General features: G+C 39.5%; 1 protein-coding gene across 6 annotated transcripts; it reads right to left on the reverse strand.

The window, feature by feature from the left end:
- Positions 1 to 649: 649 nt before the first annotated feature.
- Positions 650 to 18915, reverse strand: LOC135468289 (clathrin interactor 1-like). 6 transcript variants are annotated; one of them, XM_064746452.1, is made up of 16 exons: positions 18772 to 18915; positions 16062 to 16263; positions 14667 to 14805; positions 13790 to 13927; positions 13267 to 13432; positions 11867 to 12170; positions 11114 to 11267; positions 10232 to 10295; positions 9280 to 9712; positions 9015 to 9065; positions 8157 to 8279; positions 7287 to 7340; positions 6764 to 6878; positions 6195 to 6227; positions 2341 to 2511; positions 650 to 965 (listed from the first exon to the last, which is right to left on the reverse strand). In XM_064746452.1, the coding sequence occupies exons 1-16, from the start codon at positions 18801 to 18803 to the stop codon at positions 757 to 759; spliced, it is 2388 nt and encodes a 795-aa protein (XP_064602522.1). In that variant the 5' UTR covers positions 18804 to 18915; the 3' UTR covers positions 650 to 756. The 6 variants fall into 6 exon arrangements, with proteins under 6 accessions (XP_064602522.1, XP_064602526.1, XP_064602525.1 ...); XM_064746456.1 differs by lacking the exon at positions 8157 to 8279; XM_064746455.1 differs by lacking the exon at positions 7287 to 7340.
- Between the last annotated feature and the right edge of the window lie 2292 nt (positions 18916 to 21207).

Consider the following 21207-nt stretch of genomic DNA (forward strand, 5'->3'; position numbering starts at 1 on the left):
TAGACAACATCTGCCTTATCACTTCCTCAAAAGGGGTGTTATCAAAAATATCAGGCACAGACTCTATCTTCAGGGTTGTAACATATGCACATTACATGCCCTTACTTTTTACATGAGCAACATGTTCAACAACATAATACATATACATGCAACATGCCTATAATGTTGTAAACTTGTCCTCAGTGCCGACACCATAACAGTCTAACTACCATACTTGTGGTCATTAATCAAAAACAGCTTTGTACGCAAAACATCCCAGGTGTAACATTTAACTTCATACTAAAAACTTTTTACAGCGGTAGATTACCCCCAGGGCTCCCGTAACTACCGCGACAACCATGGCAGTTACTTGTTCTTAATGTTTGGAGGGCTTCATTTAATTTTTACCCAGGGTAGTTTTCTGATATGTCAGCACCTTCATGGTACAGAGGTGACCCGAAGTGAATTTGACCCAACTACCATCAACCTTGCACAGTGCTCGTGGCTAACTTCACTTTTACTGCAGAACAGACAGTATCTCTCCCAGAGACCATTAAGAAGCGTTGCCCACACATTTTCTATGTAAAAGAGATCACACCTCTCCTGTATCCTTCACGTCTAGGGTAAGCTGAACTAAGTGGCTATTGCGGGTACATATATACACACACACACATACATATATATATATAGGTATGTAATGTGTCGTTTGGGTAAATGTCACCTGCGGTTCGATCACAGTAACTTTGGAGTGAAGGGTGGTTATTAATGACTTGTGGTTCACTTCTGGAAGGATCCAAAGGAAGAGAAGGCTTGATCAGTTCTATGTTGCATGGAGCCTACCATGGTGGTCTGTAAACTCATGGTACCGGTCTGCATACCCATATTGCTGCCCTGTCCCATACCACTCATGCTGCCCTGCCCCATACCACCCATCATTCCTTGGGTGGGCGAGGCCATCCCAGCCTGTGGGTGCTGCATCTGCATTCCTAGCAAAGCAAAACAAAAAAAATTTTTTACTTACATGAATGTACCTTAACCTGCACGCTTCTCAGGCCACAAATATCCACCAACTTCACAACATATATACATGTACATGTGGTAAGATATTACTCCATGCTCAGTACATATACATACAAGTAATGAGTCAACTCCTAGTGAAAGAAATCATTGGTTTACTGATGTTACGTTTGTTTATTTCCCTTAAAAGATATTTACCAGTGTTTAACACCACTGCTCAAGAATGGTGTTACAGGATGTAATATCTTACTCAAAAATATTTCATTTACCCCACAGTGGACAGTGTCAAGGGTGGAGGAGACCCTAATGACCAGAGTAAAATGATTGGCCTTAGGCAAGTCAGTGTGAAACTTTCCAAGGAAATCCACATATTTTACCCACAGACCTAGCTTAATGTGGACATTATGATGGTGGATGGTACACAATCTACAGTGAACTTCATGCAAAACCACCTAAAAAGACCTACAACAGCAGTATCCAGTTGTCCGGCAGGTTTCCATGTAATTGTAACATTAAAGAGCTACCACAGACCTAAATGTCTTAAAAGCAAAGTTAAACGATAAGACTCGAGATTGTATTAACATTTCAATTGCTTTCCTAAACTGTACAAATACTGCGATTTATTCGAACTGCTGTTGTTAGTTTCTGAGGATGACACAGAAACAAAAGTTTGTCATTTCCGATTTTGCCAGGTGTGACGTCCTGCAAGAACATGTGGCGTTACCCATCACTGAGGTATAGCAACAAATGATGTCGTATTTTCAAATGGGCATGACATCAGTCCAGCACAACTGTGTTACTCAACGTCACATCTACCTGATTTAGCGTCACATAAGGAATATATCACATCACATAAGGAAAATTTTACAGAATCTGCCAAAGATATTGTTTCTGAGGACACTTCACTTATGGGAGCTAAATAGTGTTATTCATTGTAAGTCTTTTTGAACCATGGTTTTTAGCTATATTCCCTAGGTATCCTTCATATCATTTTAATATTTTCACCTAGTTTCTCTCAAGACTAAAGTAGCACTGTAACAGTTCAGTTTATTCTGTAAGATTTAGACTGAACTACAGCCAGTGGAAATCCTGAACAGACCACTTCACCTAAGACTAAAAGCATGCCACATTTGCTGGGGTCTTATCTGTCAAGCCAGTCCACGTGCTAACAAACTTAATAGTGCTGCCTCACTGGAACACCAACCCAAAGAAAACAAGACATGGCGCCCTGCACACCACCTAGGTATTCTGACAACAGCCCATCAGTACTATCCTCTTTACGCAGAGCACCAATCAAACATTTGGTGTGATCTGGCATGACAAGACAGCTTCAGCTGATCTTACCCATGGTCTGTCCCATCATTGATCGCTGTCCCATCATGTTTGCCTGTGGACTGGCAAGGGTCATGCCTGCCATGCCCTGGTTGATCTGGCCCATGCCTGTGTTATCCATATACATCTGCTGATTCTGGGGGTACATGTTAGGTGAGTTCTGCATTCCTCCCATTGTGTTAGCTGTAGGTGAAAGAAGAGAAGAAATCTGGTCAGGATAGATAACTATATGTAGACAGGAATATGTCCATTTGTCCAAAGAAGAACAGACTACAATCACTGTGGTAATAATGGTTATGACAAAAAAAAAAAAAAAAAAAAAAAGAAAAGAAAAGAAACTGCAGGAACACAGGCACATTTTTAAGGACAGAATGCTGTATGATATCTAGCATAGATATATTTATTTATTTTACTGGGTTTTTTTATGCCACACTCAAAAGTTCCACTTAAATACCACTGTGTTCAGGTTTATAACAGCTAGCAGTAGGAGCTTTGGTCAGGTTATGGGCCAAACATTCCCACTTGACACCGCAAACAAACAAACAAACAAACAGACAGACTATACAGAGAACTTGATCATAAACATCAATCGGAAAGACCAACACTATAGCTGGATGACTGCATCACTAGACTTGTTGGTATTACACAATGGTTGGTGTGTTCTTTGCAAATGAATAATTCTAAAATCTTCATTAAATAAATGTATAAATGGAAATCCAGGTACCAGTTTTCTCACTGATGACTTTCTTAAACCTGTAACCAAGGGGACAAATATGTTGAAGAGCAATATCAGATGTGGCCACTATCAACTAGGTCAGATTGAATATCACCCAGGCCAAGCCATTATCAAGCAGGTCAAACTGAATATCACAGAAACGTAGCCAATATCAAGCAGGTCAGATTGAATATCACCCAGACTGAGCCAATGTCAAGCAGGTCACGGTCAATTTCACCCAGACATAGCCAATGTCAAGTAGGTCACGGTCAATTTCACCCAGACATAGCCAATGTCAAGTAGATCACGGTCAATTTCACCCAGACATAGCCAATGTCAAGTAGATCACGGTGAATTTCACCCAGACATAGCCAAGGTCAAGCAGGTCACGGTGAATTTCACCCAGACATAGCCAACGTCAAGCAGGTCACGATGAATTTCACCCAGACATAGCTAACGTCTAGCAGGTCACGGTGAATTTCACCCAGACATAGCCAACGTCAAGCAGGTAACGATGAATTTCACCCAGACATAGCCAACGTCAAGCAGGTCACGATGAATTTCACCCAGACATAGCCAACGTCAAGCAGGTCACGATGAATTTCACTCAGGCATAGCCAATGTCAAGTAGGTCACGGTGAATATCATCCAGTATGAGTCAATATCACACAGACTAAACCAATGTCAAGCACACTACAGTCAATATGACCAATACTGAGCCAATATTAACAAGGCATGGGCCAATGTCTCCCAGATATGGCATATACAGTATCTATTTGAGTCAAACAAAGGCGCAGTGATTTCGAGCTACTGTACTGTCAGAGAAGGTAAGCCGACACCATACAATATGCCATATACATAGGTGTATCACGAGGGCCAGGTGCAAGAGGAGCAAGAGGAGCAAGAGCTCAAACTGTTTCATTCCCCAAGTACCAAATGTAATTAGAACTGCAACTTTCCACAAACCATTCAATAACAATATCAAAAGTGCCTGAAGATCAAAACTGACAAGGCAAATCATGATCATCACATAATCACCATCTACTACAACTTGTACATAATTAGCACAGTTATTTCTTTTACAAAATGAAAAGTTACGCCATACTAAAGACAAGCTCTTTTATTCTGTACCAACAAAAATCTCATCTCTTTCGACTGGTTGTACATGCATCTCATGTCAAACAGCAAAAGATATACAACAACATTATTGGGTGGATTGAAAAAAATCAACAACTACAATGTACATGTGTCAATAGCAGGTTGCCTGTATCAGACGTGCCCACTACCAAGTAGGTCAGATTGAATATCACCCAGATGTAGCCAATGTCAAGCAGGTTGCCTACATGTGTCAACAGCAGACTGTCTACAAGTATCAACAGCAGGTTGCCTACATGTACATTTGTCGACAGTATGTTGCCTACATGTGTCAACAGGTTGCCTAATGTATCAATAGCAGGTCGCCTGCATATGTCAGTAGCAGGCTGCCTACATGTGTCAATACCAGGTTGCCTACATTTGTCAACAGCAGGGTGCCTACATGTGTCAATAGGTTGCCTACGTGTGTCAATACCAGGTTGCCTGCGTGTGTCAATACCAGGTTGCCTGCATGTGTCAATACCAGGTTGCCTGCATGTGTCAATACCAGGTTGCCTGCATGTGTCAATACCAGGTTGCCTGCATGTGTCAATTCTGGTGAAGTTTAACCTGGATTCCAATTAAAGCAAAATCAAATTAAATAGCACGAAATCAGTCTACTGATCCAACCCAATGCATTTTAAAGTGAATGTTTTTCATGTAAACAAAGCTACAGCATTATAGTAGCTCAAGTCCGATAAAACTTCCTTCATCACACTTTTTGTGCTCAAACGCTGATTTCGAGACTGAGAGGTACAAAATTTGAATTGTGCTTGTGTTTATTGTTGTGCTAAGAATGCATTGCTATTTTTTAATTTATGCCAATGACTACATGTAGTTTCAGGAATCGATACTTTGAGAACAGACACCTCCCAACGGTCCTAAGATATGTTTCCTATACATGTAGCTACAGCTACAAAAGTTAAATGTAAATGAGGAAAAGGACATTGTCAAGAAAAAAAAAACACAAGTGCAAGACCAGAATGTGTAGGCACAACATAGTCTCTGATCATCTTGTCAACATCAACATGGTCAAGTCAGAAATAAAAAACTTCCAACTGTAATGTACCCATATATAAAACATTAAAACTAGACTGGAATTAAACAAAGATTTTTTCCTGAGTTGCTGTCAGGCCACTGGAAGAAAGCATTTTACAATATACTTAAAATCTGAACCAATGTTAGAGAAAGTAACATGTACACAAAACATGCAACTGTGGAACATACACGTGATAGTAAGTCATGCATGCTAATAGTAGGGCATGCCTCTGTTAGCAATTAAAGGAGAAGAAAACATGACACTATAGGCTGAAAAGAGCACATTTTTTTCTATCTGGTGGTGCCTGCTGCATAATTTTGTTACTTTTCCTCACCATACACGTAAAGTTTGAATACGGCAAAGCTGGAATAAATCGCCGAGTCTATCGCGTCCTCCATCATTAACACCCTGTAATTTATGCTGGGGGGTGTGTTGCCTCTCAGCCAATGAGGGTCGTTAAAACTGCCGGTTTGTTCGTGTAAACTCGGACCCTATGTCCAACAGTCCGGTTTCGCAATCGTCAAGCGAAAAACGAACTGTACTGTTTGCTACTTTCTGGGAAGAAGAGTGCTACCGGAAATGTACGAACTGCACTTCTCCTAACACAGAAGACTTCAGGACTAGTTCTTAGGCAAAATGGAGTCGCCCACAGCAGATGCTGGCGTGGACTTTATTTATAATTTATCAACTTGAGGTACATATTAGAAATATTTTTATGGCATGCACCTGCGAGGAAATGCATACTCTTTTCAATGTTATTTGATTGATATTTAAATTTTCTTCTCCTTAAAAGTCATGGTTGTTAGTACACATACTGTTTGATGTGGCCAGTTAGTACCAAATGTACATGCAAATGAGTTAAAGCATTTATGTCATGCGATAACATCCCAGACAGTAACATCAACACCAGCCTCCTAACATGCAAAAACTGACAACATCAGTGTGGAGAAGACACCTGGATGTTTGGTTTCTACAAACCTGCATATCCCATCCCCAGCTCTGGATACCACACTGTTACACGACCAAACAGCGTAAAGCAGACATTAGTTCACTGCATTTCAGTTAATACAGCATGGCTACACAAATAGGGTTTCTATAGCTATATTCTGGCATAAACTCATAGTGTTAGTATTAATTATGTTTGTATATATATATTAGGACGGATATCATACAGTTCCTCATACAATATGACGTTGAGAATAAATACTGGAAACAAAACAAAATGCATGTACAAGAAGTATTAATTTAAAAAAATTTTTTAAAATTTTAAATGTACTTCGTTAACGTTTTCCTACATCATTAACAAGTTAAGCTACAACTTTTGTCATGATACACAGAGGTTTAATGAGTGAGACAATAAAAATCTACACAGAATAAAATTGATTGTCCCTTAACCTTAGTCCAATCTCTTCTATTTGGTGAGTCACTAATATTCTGCCTACCTACATTCAGCATATGATAAACAATGCCTTACTTTCTTCTCATACAGTATACATATATGTTTGTTAAGTACAGGCCAAGTGCCCTAGATCTGCTGGTGTACGTACCTTGCTGTTGTAACTGTTTCATTGTGGGTGGAGCCTGCTTCTGGTAACGGTTGGCTGGGTTCAGGGTGTCCAGGCTGATATCTACCCCAGAGACAGAAGACCATGTGTTTGGACCCTAATTGAACACATGGAAACATTTGTATCATATTTCAGAAATACAAAGTCTCTAGATACAATGTTGAGAGAAAAGATGATGTCATATGATGATTTCAGGTGTTTGGAATTTACTAGGAGTGGATCAAAAGCAATGGTTTTTGTGGGATAGCATTAGACGTAAAATTTTGCTCTCTTTTGTGCCATTAATAACTCATAAACTTGATTTCCAACTTAATTCACTGACTGGCATAATTAATTCTTATACAGGCAAAGTGTACAGACAATATATCATAAAACAATAATATGTTACAAAATACAACAATAAAGTGACTGTAATTGTAAAAAAACAAATTACATGTGACCCATCTAATACAGTGGGGAAAAAAAGCAGCAAAATAATGGGCAAAGAAAAGAAAGCAAAACCAACCTTTGCAGCTGGTGACTTTGTGGTTGTGACAGTACTGACATTGCTGGATGTGGTCTGAAGGAGAAGGGTATATATACGCCATGAAGATGTGCTGGGGTGCAGGACATAAACAAAGCCTGGGTGGGATATGATTCAAAGATTTCCACATAAATATATATATGTATTTTTACTATTACGGTTCCCTTCCAATCCAGAATACTTCTCATGCCATTACCGTTCACCACAAATATGGACAAAAAAAGTCTGTCATAAAACGGTAAATAAATACAGAGGCAAAGTAAAACAGGTGTAATACCACAACAAAAGACAACTAGATCAGAAAACAAAACATACAGGAAAATCTGCCTTAGGTTTAAACAACATAACCACTGACATTAAGACTCTTTGGTAGTATTCTTGTGGTACATCCACCATGACCAGGCCTCATGCACACGTCATGTATACTGTATACAAACATGTATCTACGAACTGAAACCATTTAAGAGTTTACTGTTAGAAGCAGTGCAAGATCTACATGTCAGTAATTTATGATAGAAGTCCATTTCACGCAGTTCTGTAATTCTTCAATCTTTTCGCATGTCTGCAAGGTGTTTATTGAAGAATATTCTGAAGGCATTATTCTGTGTTCACTGATAAAATTATACCCTTTGTGAAGCTCTGAAATTGACCCATCCAGTCAATGTACTTTTGTACATAAATTGCAGTGAAAGTTTCTGTTATATGCGAAAAGGTTGAGGAATTAGGGCATACCTGAGACAGATTCCTACAATGGTGGCCACTGCATAACAAGCATTTGAATTAGTATTAAGATGACTCTACAGCACACTTTGTGAAACAACCTACTGAAGCTGGGCCATGTTCCTTACTCACCTTATTGGCAGAGAAAGCAGAAGTAGTGGGTATATTGGCGAGGCTAGAGGGTGGGATGGCAGTGGGGGAGCTGGGGCTCACCACACCCTGTGTCATCAGGGGGGAGTTAGGATACATCATGGGCTGTGGGGTGGTCAGAAAGCACAGTGTACAGGACCGAGAAAAGGTGATCCTATAGTACATCTACCTCTACTTTACAAGGAAGAAGTGTATCTTTTTAATACTTAATCTGAACACTTGACATAATCTTCTTCATAATTTTCACATATAATCTGGTTGATCTTAAAATTGAATGTAGGAACTAACTGAAAAAGTCTTTTTATACATTTGATTTGAAACATTGTTGTCTTCTTGTTATGCGGGGTGTTTAAATAGCCATTAGATCTGCCAGCCCATTACCATGGTTAATAAATAAGCTTGAAGAAATTGTCAGTTTGCTACAACTATGAAATATCATGCTGTTGTAAGCTGTAAGAAATAGCATATCTACTTCCAACACCAGATAATAAATCCACACGTGTTTTTACAATGTAAATGTGCAGACTTGTGCAAAATGCTGTGTTCATAGGCTGTACTACTATGAATTCTAGTCAAACGTCTGTTCTGTAAAATGTTAAAATGTTACATGATGTGTATGATGAGTTAAACTATTAACTAGTTGATTTAGTAATGGATTAGCCCTTAAAACTTAAAAAGAAGCCACGCCTGTATACCATAAAGGTTACATTATTTTTTGAGATTTTCCAAAAACATTAACACATACTGCATTCAGGTATCTTATCTTACTTCAGGCACTCACTACAAGAACATAACCTACAGACGCTTGCATTCTCTCAGGCTAATGAGTGGTGTACCTACCTGTGACATTCCCATGACTGGCTGTTGGGGAGTCATCACAGGACCTCCCATCTACAACACAAACAGCAACAATATCAGCTTTAATGAGGTGGATATGCCTAAAAACAACATGCTGTGCGCAGACTTGAGTACAGATGAACACAGGATTAGGCAGAAAAGTGAAACAGGCTAAAAAAAAAGAAAAAAAGAGTTCATGTCACATCCATCTGGACAAAACTTTACTGATCTTCTTTATACACCCAAGTTGTGAATAAATTGTACTCACTGGTTGCATTCCCATTTGTGTGGGTTGCATTGGCGCCATCCCCATCATATTCATTGGCTGCCCACCTGCTTGAATTCCTATGGGTTGTGCTCCTGGTTGCATTCCCATAGATTGCGTTCCCATGGGCTGTGCTCCCATTTGCTGTGTGCCCATAGCCTGAGGTGTCATAGGCTGGGCACCCATTGGAGACATTCCCATTTGCTGTTGTGTTCCCAAGGGCATCATGCCCATTGGTTGCATTCCCATTGGCTGACTATTCAAAGTCTGTGCACCCACTGGTTGCATAGGAGAGGAGTTAACTGGCTGTGTGGTAAGCCCTGGAGATGCCCCAAACACATCAAGCAAATCGCCCGAGGAGGATCCACCCGCTGTGCTGGCTGGACTTGTAGTACCTCCAGATGGAAACTTGGAGAAGTCGGCAAAATTGCCTTGCCTGGAAAAGCCGTCAAACTAATTTTCGATTGTGCATGTTGTAGACAAACCGAATGTAGTGTAACAGCTGTTTAATGGTGGAGTGGCATTCAAACATATGCTCCCATGGCTTCCTTATGACTTTTTCATTCCATACAATATCGTTTAATCCATGAATTTCCATAGCCAAATGCTCATGACAAATATTTCTCGACCTCACTAGAAATATTGTATTTCACAATCAGTTTTGCGATTTTTGATGGATTCTGATTTTAGAAAAAAGTTTTGAAGCTTGTTTGGGAGGTATAGAAGAGACCCTACTGGGAAAATGCAAGTTTCAGCACCAAATGCACCAAAATTTTAGGTCAAATTCAGTTAATATTTACTGTAGTTAAGATCTCTTTCTGAAAAATATCAGATAAAAAACAATCTCTCAGACTGAGATACAAAAACAATTTGAATATGTTCTTTATGAATAGCTAAACCAGGAGCCTTTAACCACCAACAGGAAAAAGGACTGCAAACACAGTCTAATACTCACCCTTGAGATGGAATTGCCTGAGCACCGGACTGGAATTGTGCAAAGTCCCCAAATTCCCCCTGACCTGAAACACAAATGGAAACAACTAATCTCTCTCTGTTCTTCATACACATTTGGACAAGTTAAAAAATCCAGTGATTTACTCAGAATTTCTTATTGATGTGCACACTGTTACATATAAATATTAAACCTTATTCAGGAACAAACCAGGCCTTCAGTCTAACATGATGAAACAAACGAGGCATTCAGTATAACATGACAGGACAAACGAGGCATTCAGTATAACATGACAGAACAAACATGGCCTTCACTATAACATGACAGAACAAACAAGGCATTCAGTATAACATGACAGAACAAACAAGGCATTCAGTATAACATGACAGAACAAACAAGGCATTCACTATAACATGACAGAACGAACAAGGCATTCAGTATAACATGACAGAACAAACAAGGCCTTCAGTCTAACAAGATGGAACACATAAGATTCAAGAGCTAAAAATCTAGAAAGTAATCCTTTTGATATAATACAACTTCTTAGACATCTTGTTTAGGATAGCAACTTTTATCCCTCACCCTCCCACCTCAGAGTATTAGAATAAATATCTGATTTACTCATTTTATTGCCGCACTCAAGAATATTTCACTTACATGACACAAGAAATCTGGCATAGACAGGGGGAAACCCACAACTGTCCACAAGTTGCTGGAAGAACTTCCCACATACATGTACAACCGGAAAGAACACTAGCATATTCTGGACATAAACTCACAGCGCTGGTATGGGCGAGAGCCTCCTGGGTCATTACTCTGTGCTGGCATGTTCATCACCAGGCCACATAGGCCCCTCCCAGAAGAAATAATAGCCAATGTGTTTACCTGGTGAGGTGGCAGCAGTTCCTCTGGGGTTGAAGTCATCTCCATTAGACACAGACGTGAAGTCAGCAAAGTCTCCCATGGAGTTCTGAGATTTAATACTTGAGTTTGGAGTTAGACCACCAGTGTCTATAAGGCCGGATACTTTATCACTGGACTGCAGAAAGAAGTAAACTATTATTCAAATAACTGAATTTAAACACGCTACGAAAGGCTATACCACAAATTTTTGGCAAAAAATCTATCAGAGCAAATTTAATCCGATTTTTGGGATTATTTTAGAATAGGCCAAATGATTACCTTTCACAAACTAGGCAATAGTTTGAGCTATTATTGATATCAAATACAAAAAAAATATGATTTTGCAAAAAAAATCACCAGTATAGCCTCTTTAATTTTTCAAAGGCCTCTATCATCCTTTTGCATACTCAATGCATAGTTTAATCAGTTCATGGGTGCTATTCCACGCTTTCTTTGAGAACTGTATTATTGTTATTTGTGATTTACCTCTTCTAAGTATAGCACAGATTCTTTAGTTCTGAATACTAGATCCACCACTAGGCTGAAGTGTATCAGTTTGTGCGAGACCTGTTTTTCAGAATGGTCTAGATGGATGACATTCACTGTCTGACTCTGAGGTCAATGGTTCAAACCTTGGGGTGGTCACAGCCAATTTTCAGCAGAACCCAGGAAGTGTAAATCCCACATAATGTTAACGTTGTTAGATCACAATCATAATAAAACAATTCCACTCACATCTTCCTTGCCATAGTTTGTTGCCGCCCCAAGATCTATCTTCCCCTTCGGTGCTCGCCCAGAGGAGCGCCTGTTGGTTGTGATTTTCTCTGTGCTTGTTGTATGCGTTCTTTCCACAGAGGTGAATTCATCATCATCCCTGAACTCGTCCCTGAACCGACCACGATCTCGATCCCGGTCTCCTCTGTCAAAATCTCCACGATCGCTCCTCTCACCACGATCGCTCCTCTCACCACGATCGCTCCTCTCACCACGATCTCTCCTCCATTCTCGGTCATCATCATATCGATAATCAAGGTCATCACTGAAAACAACAAAACATGACATGAAACCGTTGCACACCATCCCAGGTCATGAGGGTGTTTACCTTGGTGAACGCAGCATCAAAAACTGCAAAATGATCAAATCTAATTAAGCAAAACCAAGGTTGACAACATGACATCTAACTATTGTCCAACACTGTAGGATATATGGGTGTTTCACATCGGTGAATTCAGCACAAGAAATCTGCAAAATGATCAAACAAAATTCTGCAAAACCGTGACTAAGAATGGTGATTTACCAGTAGTGCAGCACACTTTTTAGTTCCATGCATTCTTTCTTCTGTATGTATGTACACTACTGGAAACTCAGAATTAGTGCATTACATGTAGCAACCTCAATTCATTTAACTAACAGAAGTGTCACTCTCACAAGGCTTATCAGTCTGTGACCAGTTTACGAATGTATGTATGCTTGAGGCTTTAAATAACATCATATTTAATAATTTTTCAGTCAGATGACGATGAGGAATCATTTGGTGTGTATATTTACTGTGTCTTCTTATGGTACGGCAAGTCTATGCTGCCACTGACGCATCATGGCAAAGATACTTGACATGACTTGCACAAATCAAAAGGGTGCAGCGCCCCGTCCCTCTCAAAATGCGTCCTCCCCTCTAGAGAGCCATAAATATCCGCCCTGCCCCAAGGGGAAAGGGCTGATGAGCACTATTGTTTATTTATTTATTTATTTATTTGATTGGTGTTTTACGCTGCACTCAAGAATATTTCACTTATACGACGGCAGCCAGCATTATGGTGGGAGGAAACTGGGCAGAGCCTGGGAAAACCGAAAACCATCCGCAGGTTGCCGCAGATCTTCCCATGTACGACCGGAGAGGAAGCCAGCATAAGCTGGACTTAAACTCACAGCAATCGCATTGGAGAGAGGGTCCTGGGTCATTATGCTGCGCTAACGTGCTAACCAACTGAGCCACGGAGGCCCCCGATGAGCTTTATCACCCAGCAGAGCCATTTCCAGCCAGACAGTAGTAATGCCTTCAAAACCTTGCAAACATGAGAAGGTTTTAAGAATTACAGTATATACATGTAGATCAAAGAAAATTATTGAATATTTACTTGTAGTCTGAGGCATCATCTATTCCTCTCCTGCCATGGGCTCTGTTCCAAAAATCTTTGACTTTGTCTAAAGCCTCACTAGCTACAGACTTTTTCTTATCCCAGTCTTCTAAATCATCCAGTCGCCCTTCATTTCTTGGCCTGGGATCTTCATCGTAACGATCACCTTCAACAAATGGTATAGATTTAGGATTAGTTTTTCAACACTTTTTATACTTATCCTATTGCTCCAACATTAATTATTCACCCTTGACAGATAAAAAATATTACTGGTGTCAGATGAACAATCCTTCCAGGAATGTCAAGAACAAATCGTATTATTTAAGCGCATAAACAGCATTCTAATTTGACTTTTTAATAATCCAAAACATGCTTGTAAGTAGCAAGTGATAGCAACAACATTTCCACCTGGAGAATAGCAAAGGTAGGGGTATCTAACATGTCCTATCCGACCCAGTGACTAAACCAACACCATATGTGTTCTGATATAATATTAAAGACTGTAAAAGAGCATACAACTCACTGTATCTGTAGTTTGATGTGGCCAATTCTCCTGACATTCCTACATATTTGTCCTTGTTTTTCTTGGCTTTCTTCCTCTCTTCTCTTAACCTGTCATCGTTCTGTACAAATTCTATCAAATCTTTGGCTTTTTGTCGCACTAAAACACAAACACATATTTGCCATTATTTCATAGAACATTCACAGACATGATTTGTGCACATTTTGAAAAAGATACTGGCAAATTTTGAACAAATGAAATCCACCACACATACTGTTACAACAGTACCATTAAGTTATCATTTGATGCAAGTACAATGTAGTAGGCAATTAGACCAAAGCTTAAGCATGTGTTGAGATATTTATACAACAAAAACATCAGTAGCAAGTTGATGGAAATGTACATGAATTCAGATTTAAGCCCACAAATAACTTTAATCAGATTCACTTTACTATTGGGATAAGAGTTAATTACATGTAATTAATAATATTTAAGTTTGACTTGCCTTAATTCCTCAACCTTTTCGTATATGTAAGACCAACTTCCAATTCAATTTATGCACATTTTTAATTTGATTTTGGAGGCAAAACTACATAGGTTGGATTGGCCAATTTTAGGGCTTCACAAAAACTATAATTTTATCAGTCCACACAGAATAATGCCTTCAAAATAAGCTTGAATAAAAACTTCGCAATCGGGCGAAAACGTTGAAGAATTACAGTAACCATAACCTTCCATACACTTTCAAAGAACTTGCTCTGGGTACCAGTACAACATCATTAATGAGCCCTAACTTAGCAAAGTCCATGGACATTTTTCTCCCTTGAAAATGGAGTAATTAACCTGTGTGAACAATAGACCCATCAATCACTAAGCAACAGAAACTGACAGTTCCTACCATTTAGACCTTGGTCTTTGCCATGTTCGTCTGTAAATGTGTAGTTTTCTAGTTGACGTAGATCATACAGATGTTCCCTGGCACTTGTTACAACACGTTCAGATCCATTTCGCACCAAATAAGACAGCAATAGTAAGGACTACAAAATAAACAGTACAAACATGTCAAACAGATAGAAAGAAAATTCCCAAAACTGCTTTGGAGGTCTCTCAATAAACAGGTTAACAGTGAGAAATGATAGATCCAGATGTGGATGTATACCCAATTATTAGGACTACCTCATTTTTTGTACAGTTTTTATTGCTTGAAGGTATGGTAAATACTTGACAGGAGCATGTCTTGTTTGTGAAATTACACCCATGCCACAGCCCCCCCCCCCCCCCTCCCCATTTCAACCCTGTTGGTTCCAAACTCAAAAAACCGATCACACTGAAAGACGGGCCACAGGTGCCTGCCCTTTTCCCTGTTTCGAATCAGGTGCTGACCACTTTGTTAGTTTTATTTAACTGGTGTTTTATGCCGTACTCAAGAATATTTCACTTATATGGCAGCAGCCAGTATAATGGTGGGAGGAAACCGGGCAGAGCCCAGGGAAACCCACAAGCATCCGTAGGTTGCTGACAGACCTTCCCAAATAGAACCGAAGAGGAAGCCAGCATGAGCTGGACTTGAGCTCACAGCAACCAGGTGCTGAACCAGTCTGTATCACGAACAGTTAACCTTTAAATTGTCTACAAGTCTGGATGAACACACAATAATAAAATATGAAGACACACCTTGAATGTGTTAACATGGGGCAGATGAAAACAAAATGTCACAAAAAAATTAATTATGTATTTAAAATTGACTAGCTTTACACTTACTTGCATGATACAACAAAGTGTAACAAATTGGGGGAAAAAAGAGCGACCTTTGTGTCTTTGCGTAGTCAGGAGAAACATGGTGTTCCTCTAAAGTGGTTAAGCAACAGCTGAAAGGTTTCACTCCATAACATTACCAAAAAGCAGGGTATGTTTTCATCTACAAAATTCATTTGGTTTGTTACTGGACTTGTTTTTCAACAACACCAATTTCGTATATTTTACAGCTGGAATGCAAGATACAAGGGCAGGCGTCTGTGGATGGGCTTGTCATGGAATTTATTACATGAATGTCTTTTCCAATCTTGACACTTTATAGCACTAGTTTAATAAGCATGAATTTTTAACTGTCATGAGCTAAGAGTTCTTAACTTGATTCTTACAAAACTTGAACTTGATTCTCGGTGAGTCAAACTCAAGATGCTTTCATATCAATCTCCTGGTGGCCTGAGAATCATGGAATAAGATATTTTAATCTCGAGTTATAAATATAGAACAATTTTTATTGCAATTTCATACAAACTAGTATGCATACCTTGTAGACCCTCCGCCAGTTTTTTCTGTTTTCGTGTAACAACCGTTTCCACAGCATACCCATGACTTCAGGAAAATGTTCATATGTGAAGGTGTACTGGCCAATCTCATTCATCAAGCTGCCATGAGGTCCCCAAGCCTCATCATTTGTTGCCTCTCGGACTTTGGCCTCCACTTCCGAATAGTTCATCACCACATTGGTGCTGTAATGAGACAAAGCAATACAAAAGTGAATATTGAAGGAGGTTTAACGTAAAGCATAATTTTCCCAATCTTCCAAAATAATATAGTGATGGTACATGTAAATTCACATCATATTGATATCTCAGGGTCTGGGGCCACTTTCACAAAGCGGTGTATGACATTTATTTATCTATCGTACATTTGTTGTACATCACTATTAACGTACCATTGTTCTATATGTGCCATATCATACAAATACCACATCTTTGTGACGGTGGCCCCAGATAACTACACAACCAACAGTATTTGAATAACTAGACAATGCTTGGATTGCCTACTGTGTTTTTAATTTTTGTTTTCTTTACTTTTATTTTAGCAGTCAGGCCTTTATATTCCCTCCAAATCAGGGTGGTAAATGCTGTGTCGAAAATAAAATCCGCCAAAATTAAGCTTAACTTAAAAAAAATCTTAGAAATCAGCGATTAAATAATTAAGAAATGTTTTTCATGTCTTCCCAGTGTAACTCATACATCAGTGTGACAGGTAGGGAATGACAAAGCACGTGTGATTCAACAGGTAGAGAATGATAGATGGGAAAGGTACCAGTTGCCGAAAACTGACTGGAGTTAACGACACTGTGCGAGCACAGTACAACAAGAACAGCAATACATAAGCACGAAGCATACAAGCGTAAACGATGAGTCTCCACTGACGTTTTCACACACGCGGGAAATCGCAGTAGGGCAGCTCAAAATACGCACCTAAAAGAAAAACATGCTCTCTCCAACTGTGTGCCTTTTAAGGAAGGAAAGACCTTATTTCCATCTTTTTTTTTTACACAATTTTTACGATTTTCTGTTCATTAGGTGTGTGTACATATACTGTGTCTTCTTGTGTCTTTTAACATGTAAACTATACACCAAGCTCAATTATTCATGATGAGAAAAATGGGTTTATTAAGTTTGGTACCATATATATAGAGTTCCAACACTAGATATGAGTTGTGGACACAGTGTCGCAATGAAAGATAGTGAGCTATAAATGCATTAGCTTTCAAGATTAAACAGGTAAGTGGAATTAGTGCAATATGAGATCAGGATGTGACACAACTGTTAACTCCCAAGTCCTGAAGTTCTTTATACAAAACTCTGTATAGAAATTTGACTTCATGAGTAAGTTGCTTTAAGGGCTGGACTGTATAGAGATATACAGATGACACCATCAGGTCAAAAATACTATGTCAATAAACATTTATTGTATTTATTTATTTATTTATTTGTATTATAAAATTCAGTTATGGATGTGAAGTATCACATATGCAGTAAGCTTTGCCTATGGGGTAGCTCATAATGAAATAATGTATTAATCAGGTGCACAAGTCACCCTGGCTACGATTTATTATAGCCATGAAGGCTTCCACGGTATACACTCCTCAGCAAATGCCGCCATGTTGAGCAGCTATGTGCATGTCCTGCTTTGTAGTGGAGGAGTGGGAGTGAGTGAATGAGTGAGTGAGTGCTTGGGGGTTTAACGTCGTACTTAAAATATGACGAAGGAATCCTTAGAGTGCATGTAATGTGCCTCCTTGTTGCAGGACGGATTTCCACCGCTCTCTTAACCAGTGCTGCTTCACGGAGATGCCTTACCGAAGGAAAGTAAGCTGCCCATTCTACTGATACTGGTCAACCAATCATTACACTACCCCCTTCATGCTGAACCCCATATGAGGAAGTTACAACTTCCTCTTTTAAGGTCTTAGGTGTGACTCAACCCAGGATTGACCCTGGATCTACTGTTCCCGAAGCAGATGCTCTACAGACTGTGCTATCGGGGCCGGTTGGTGGAGTGGGAAGACGTTGGCATTTGTCGATGGGCGTACACTGTGGAAGACTTCATGGCTATAATAAATCTATGCTAAATCAGGGTGTATGGTGGTGATGCGGTGGATGCAGAAAGCAGGTCTTTAGGTTGGTGTCTTATTTGCACAAGACTTGTTCGAAACAAAGACAACCGGCCTGGACCTTCGTTCAGTACGAAACTAAGAATATGATAAGACAAGGTGTTGCGAGTCTTTCGGGGCTAGACTAACATGTACATGTATCGGAATGTAATCCTTGTTTACCGAATTAACACCTTTGTTATGATATCACATAATAGACAACATAATTTCATAGTCATGCATATCATTTGTGAGTACAAGTCACAAAAGAGGTGTAAACTGCCGAAAAGATGTACGCAACTGTCAAGCTAGCATCTGTCAAATTGCATGGGGCTTGCCACTCAAGAGATGTATTCCAATGTATGTCCACCTGATTATTTGGATTTACAGATATTTAGATAATATACGCTTCCCAACAAATTGTGGTTCGCAACCCTAAATATTTTGTGCGAAGTAGTGGCTTATTTATCACAAACACGATAGCTGACGTGTAGTGTTTTCTAAATAGGTCACTGCATTAGGGACATTTGCAACAACAACGCGGGCCGGAACAGGCAGTCGTTAGTGACCGGCAAAGTGAGATACTTACACTTTATCCGTTATTTCGCGTAGTTTCCACATTATTGATCTCCTGACACAATACTGATAACTTTTAAATTGTCAAAGGGGCAACTCAGTGCCTAGATGGTCGACGATGTGATCACCACCCTTCTCACAATCTGTTCTGCTCTAAGTAATATGGCGCGTGGTCACGTGATCAGATTGACCTCTCATCAATGAGACCGTGTAGTGACATTCCCACGAAAGGAGATTAGATACAAAGTCACAAATTTGACAAGTGAAATTTTTCATGCTTCTCGATAATACGACCAATATGTAGCCCGCAGTGGCTTCTATCAAGGTGCATCATGTAACAGCAATCCTAAACAAACAGTGCACATACATGGCTGGCGAAAGGCCACAAGTCCACTTATATACATGTTAGGTGTGTATTTATGTCCACAGATTGCCTGGCTGGCTCAGATGTTCAAAAGCGTTGGCTTACTGCCACTATAATCAGACACATGATGAATGAGGTCGCGCGTTCGAATCCAGCTCTCGCTGTTTTGGCTGAAGCCTAAGGTCAAAATGTTTGTTAGGTATCTGATTTAGTTCTTATTTCTTAACTGATTCGACCTGTAAAACTGATCGCTGTTATATACAGACACAGCATATATAGCTAGGAATTCGTCGCTGAGAGTGCAAGTCCAGATCATGCTGGCTTCCTCTCCGGTCGTACATGGGAAGGCCTGGCGTCAACCTGAGGATCGAATGTCGTGGGTTTCCCCCGGCTCTGTTGGGGTTCCTCCCACCATAACGCTGGCTGCCGTCGTATAAGTGAAATATTCTTGAGTACGGCATAAAACATCAATGAAATAAATAAATAAATCAAATATATAGACAGGCCAATATACTCATAAGTGAAATTAATATTCTTGACCACGACATTAAGCAACAATCGAATATGAATAAATAAATAAATATATTGTATATACGTGAACAGTGCCTAAGGTGTGGAAAGGAGTTTTTCTGGTTTTACTTAACCTTTTGAAAATTCTTGTGTTTTAAGCTTTAATTATTTGCAACCATGATCTATCAAGCAAATTTTTGTCAAGCTTACACATTTTTAAGCTAGCATACATGTACTTGTAAGCTTTGTAACATGTTGATGGTGCACATATAAAAACAAGCTATTCCAATAATAAATAGATGATGCTTGGGGTGAAAAGGCCTTTCTGGCACGATCAGCACACACATGTATAATTTATGTAACTAATAATAATAAAAATCATGCCTATAGACCTATATTAATTATGTTCGTTCAATCATTTGACTGACATTTCTTCATTCAAAAAATAATAAATAAATAATAATCTGCAAAGTAAACGTGGTTTGACATGTCAGCTAGTCTGACAGACAGGTATGGACAGGTATGTATATAGGCCTATAGGCCTTTCTGGAGACTAAGAATATAGTTTATGATTTTCAAAACTTACAGATGTAAATCTGTTAGTGCTTGTGTAATCTGCCTATTCGCTCTTGCAATCATGCTCCCGATGGGTGTAGTGCTAAAGCACATATAGCCCCGGAAAGCTGCTATAGAAACCCCCTCTGCCCGAATCAAGATTGTCCATAGCTGTGACCTTATCTGTTTTTTTTTCTTTCTTTTATTAGGTCACAATTGCGGGTGTATCTGTGCTCATGCAGACATGAAGTGCACACGCACTGAAACGTCACAGAGGAAAACGTTGGGTTCTACTGCCATTTGGGCCGTCTGTGTAGTTCGTTCTCGAGTCTCCCATTGGGGCTATACATTTTTAAAGATCTATGATTTGTTAATAATGTATATTTATAACCACACGTGGAATCAGTGTATGCATGCATGGGTAGGCTCCCATCTTGACGATTGTTCAGATGGTCAGGAACTATAGTGGGCAAATCGTGCATGCCTATTTTAAGTGGTTTAACATTTGTCAGGTATCTGACTAGGTGGGGTTACCTTACTAGTTTCAGTTTTCACCAACCACGAAGTTATTCTCTAAATATAATTCTCTAAATATAACCACCGTCACATACTGTTGAGTATATGGGCCAAGGAATTAAGGCATCGATATAGATACAGGGATTGGTACAAGGATATGTCTTAACACTGTAAAATGCTGGCAAAGAGAGGTAATGTGAGAATTCTTCTATACTAATTGCTTGATTGATTGGTGACGTTGTACAAATTTTTATTCATATATGACGGTGGGCAGGTTTATTTTTCGAAGAAACCAGAGTGAAACCGTTAGTAAACCACAGCCTTTCGACAGGTATACTTTGCCAACCTCCTGACGTAAAGCCGAAGTCATTAAGTGTGAAATACGTGTACTGTGACTTGGCGAGTCCATGCCCCCTTGGGTGCCTCCGCGACTTAAGTATTATGGCGAAAACACCAGACATGACACCTCATCCATGCACATTATACTGACACCGGGGCCAAACA

This window comes from Liolophura sinensis, chromosome 6 (assembly GCF_032854445.1).
Source record: "Liolophura sinensis isolate JHLJ2023 chromosome 6, CUHK_Ljap_v2, whole genome shotgun sequence".
Lineage (NCBI taxonomy): Eukaryota > Metazoa > Mollusca > Polyplacophora > Chitonida > Chitonidae > Liolophura > Liolophura sinensis.

Excerpts from the sequence above, each read along its gene's own strand:
- LOC135468289 (XM_064746452.1), bottom strand. The coding sequence starts at position 18,803 with ATGTGGAAACTACGCGAAATAACGGATAAAGT. Across the intron at positions 13,928-14,666 it reads CAAAGACCAAGGTCTAAATG|TGCGACAAAAAGCCAAAGAT; the intron begins GTAGGAACTGTC and ends TTTGTGTTTTAG. Across the intron at positions 13,433-13,789 it reads CACATCAAACTACAGATACA|GTGATCGTTACGATGAAGAT; the intron begins GTGAGTTGTATG and ends CATTTGTTGAAG.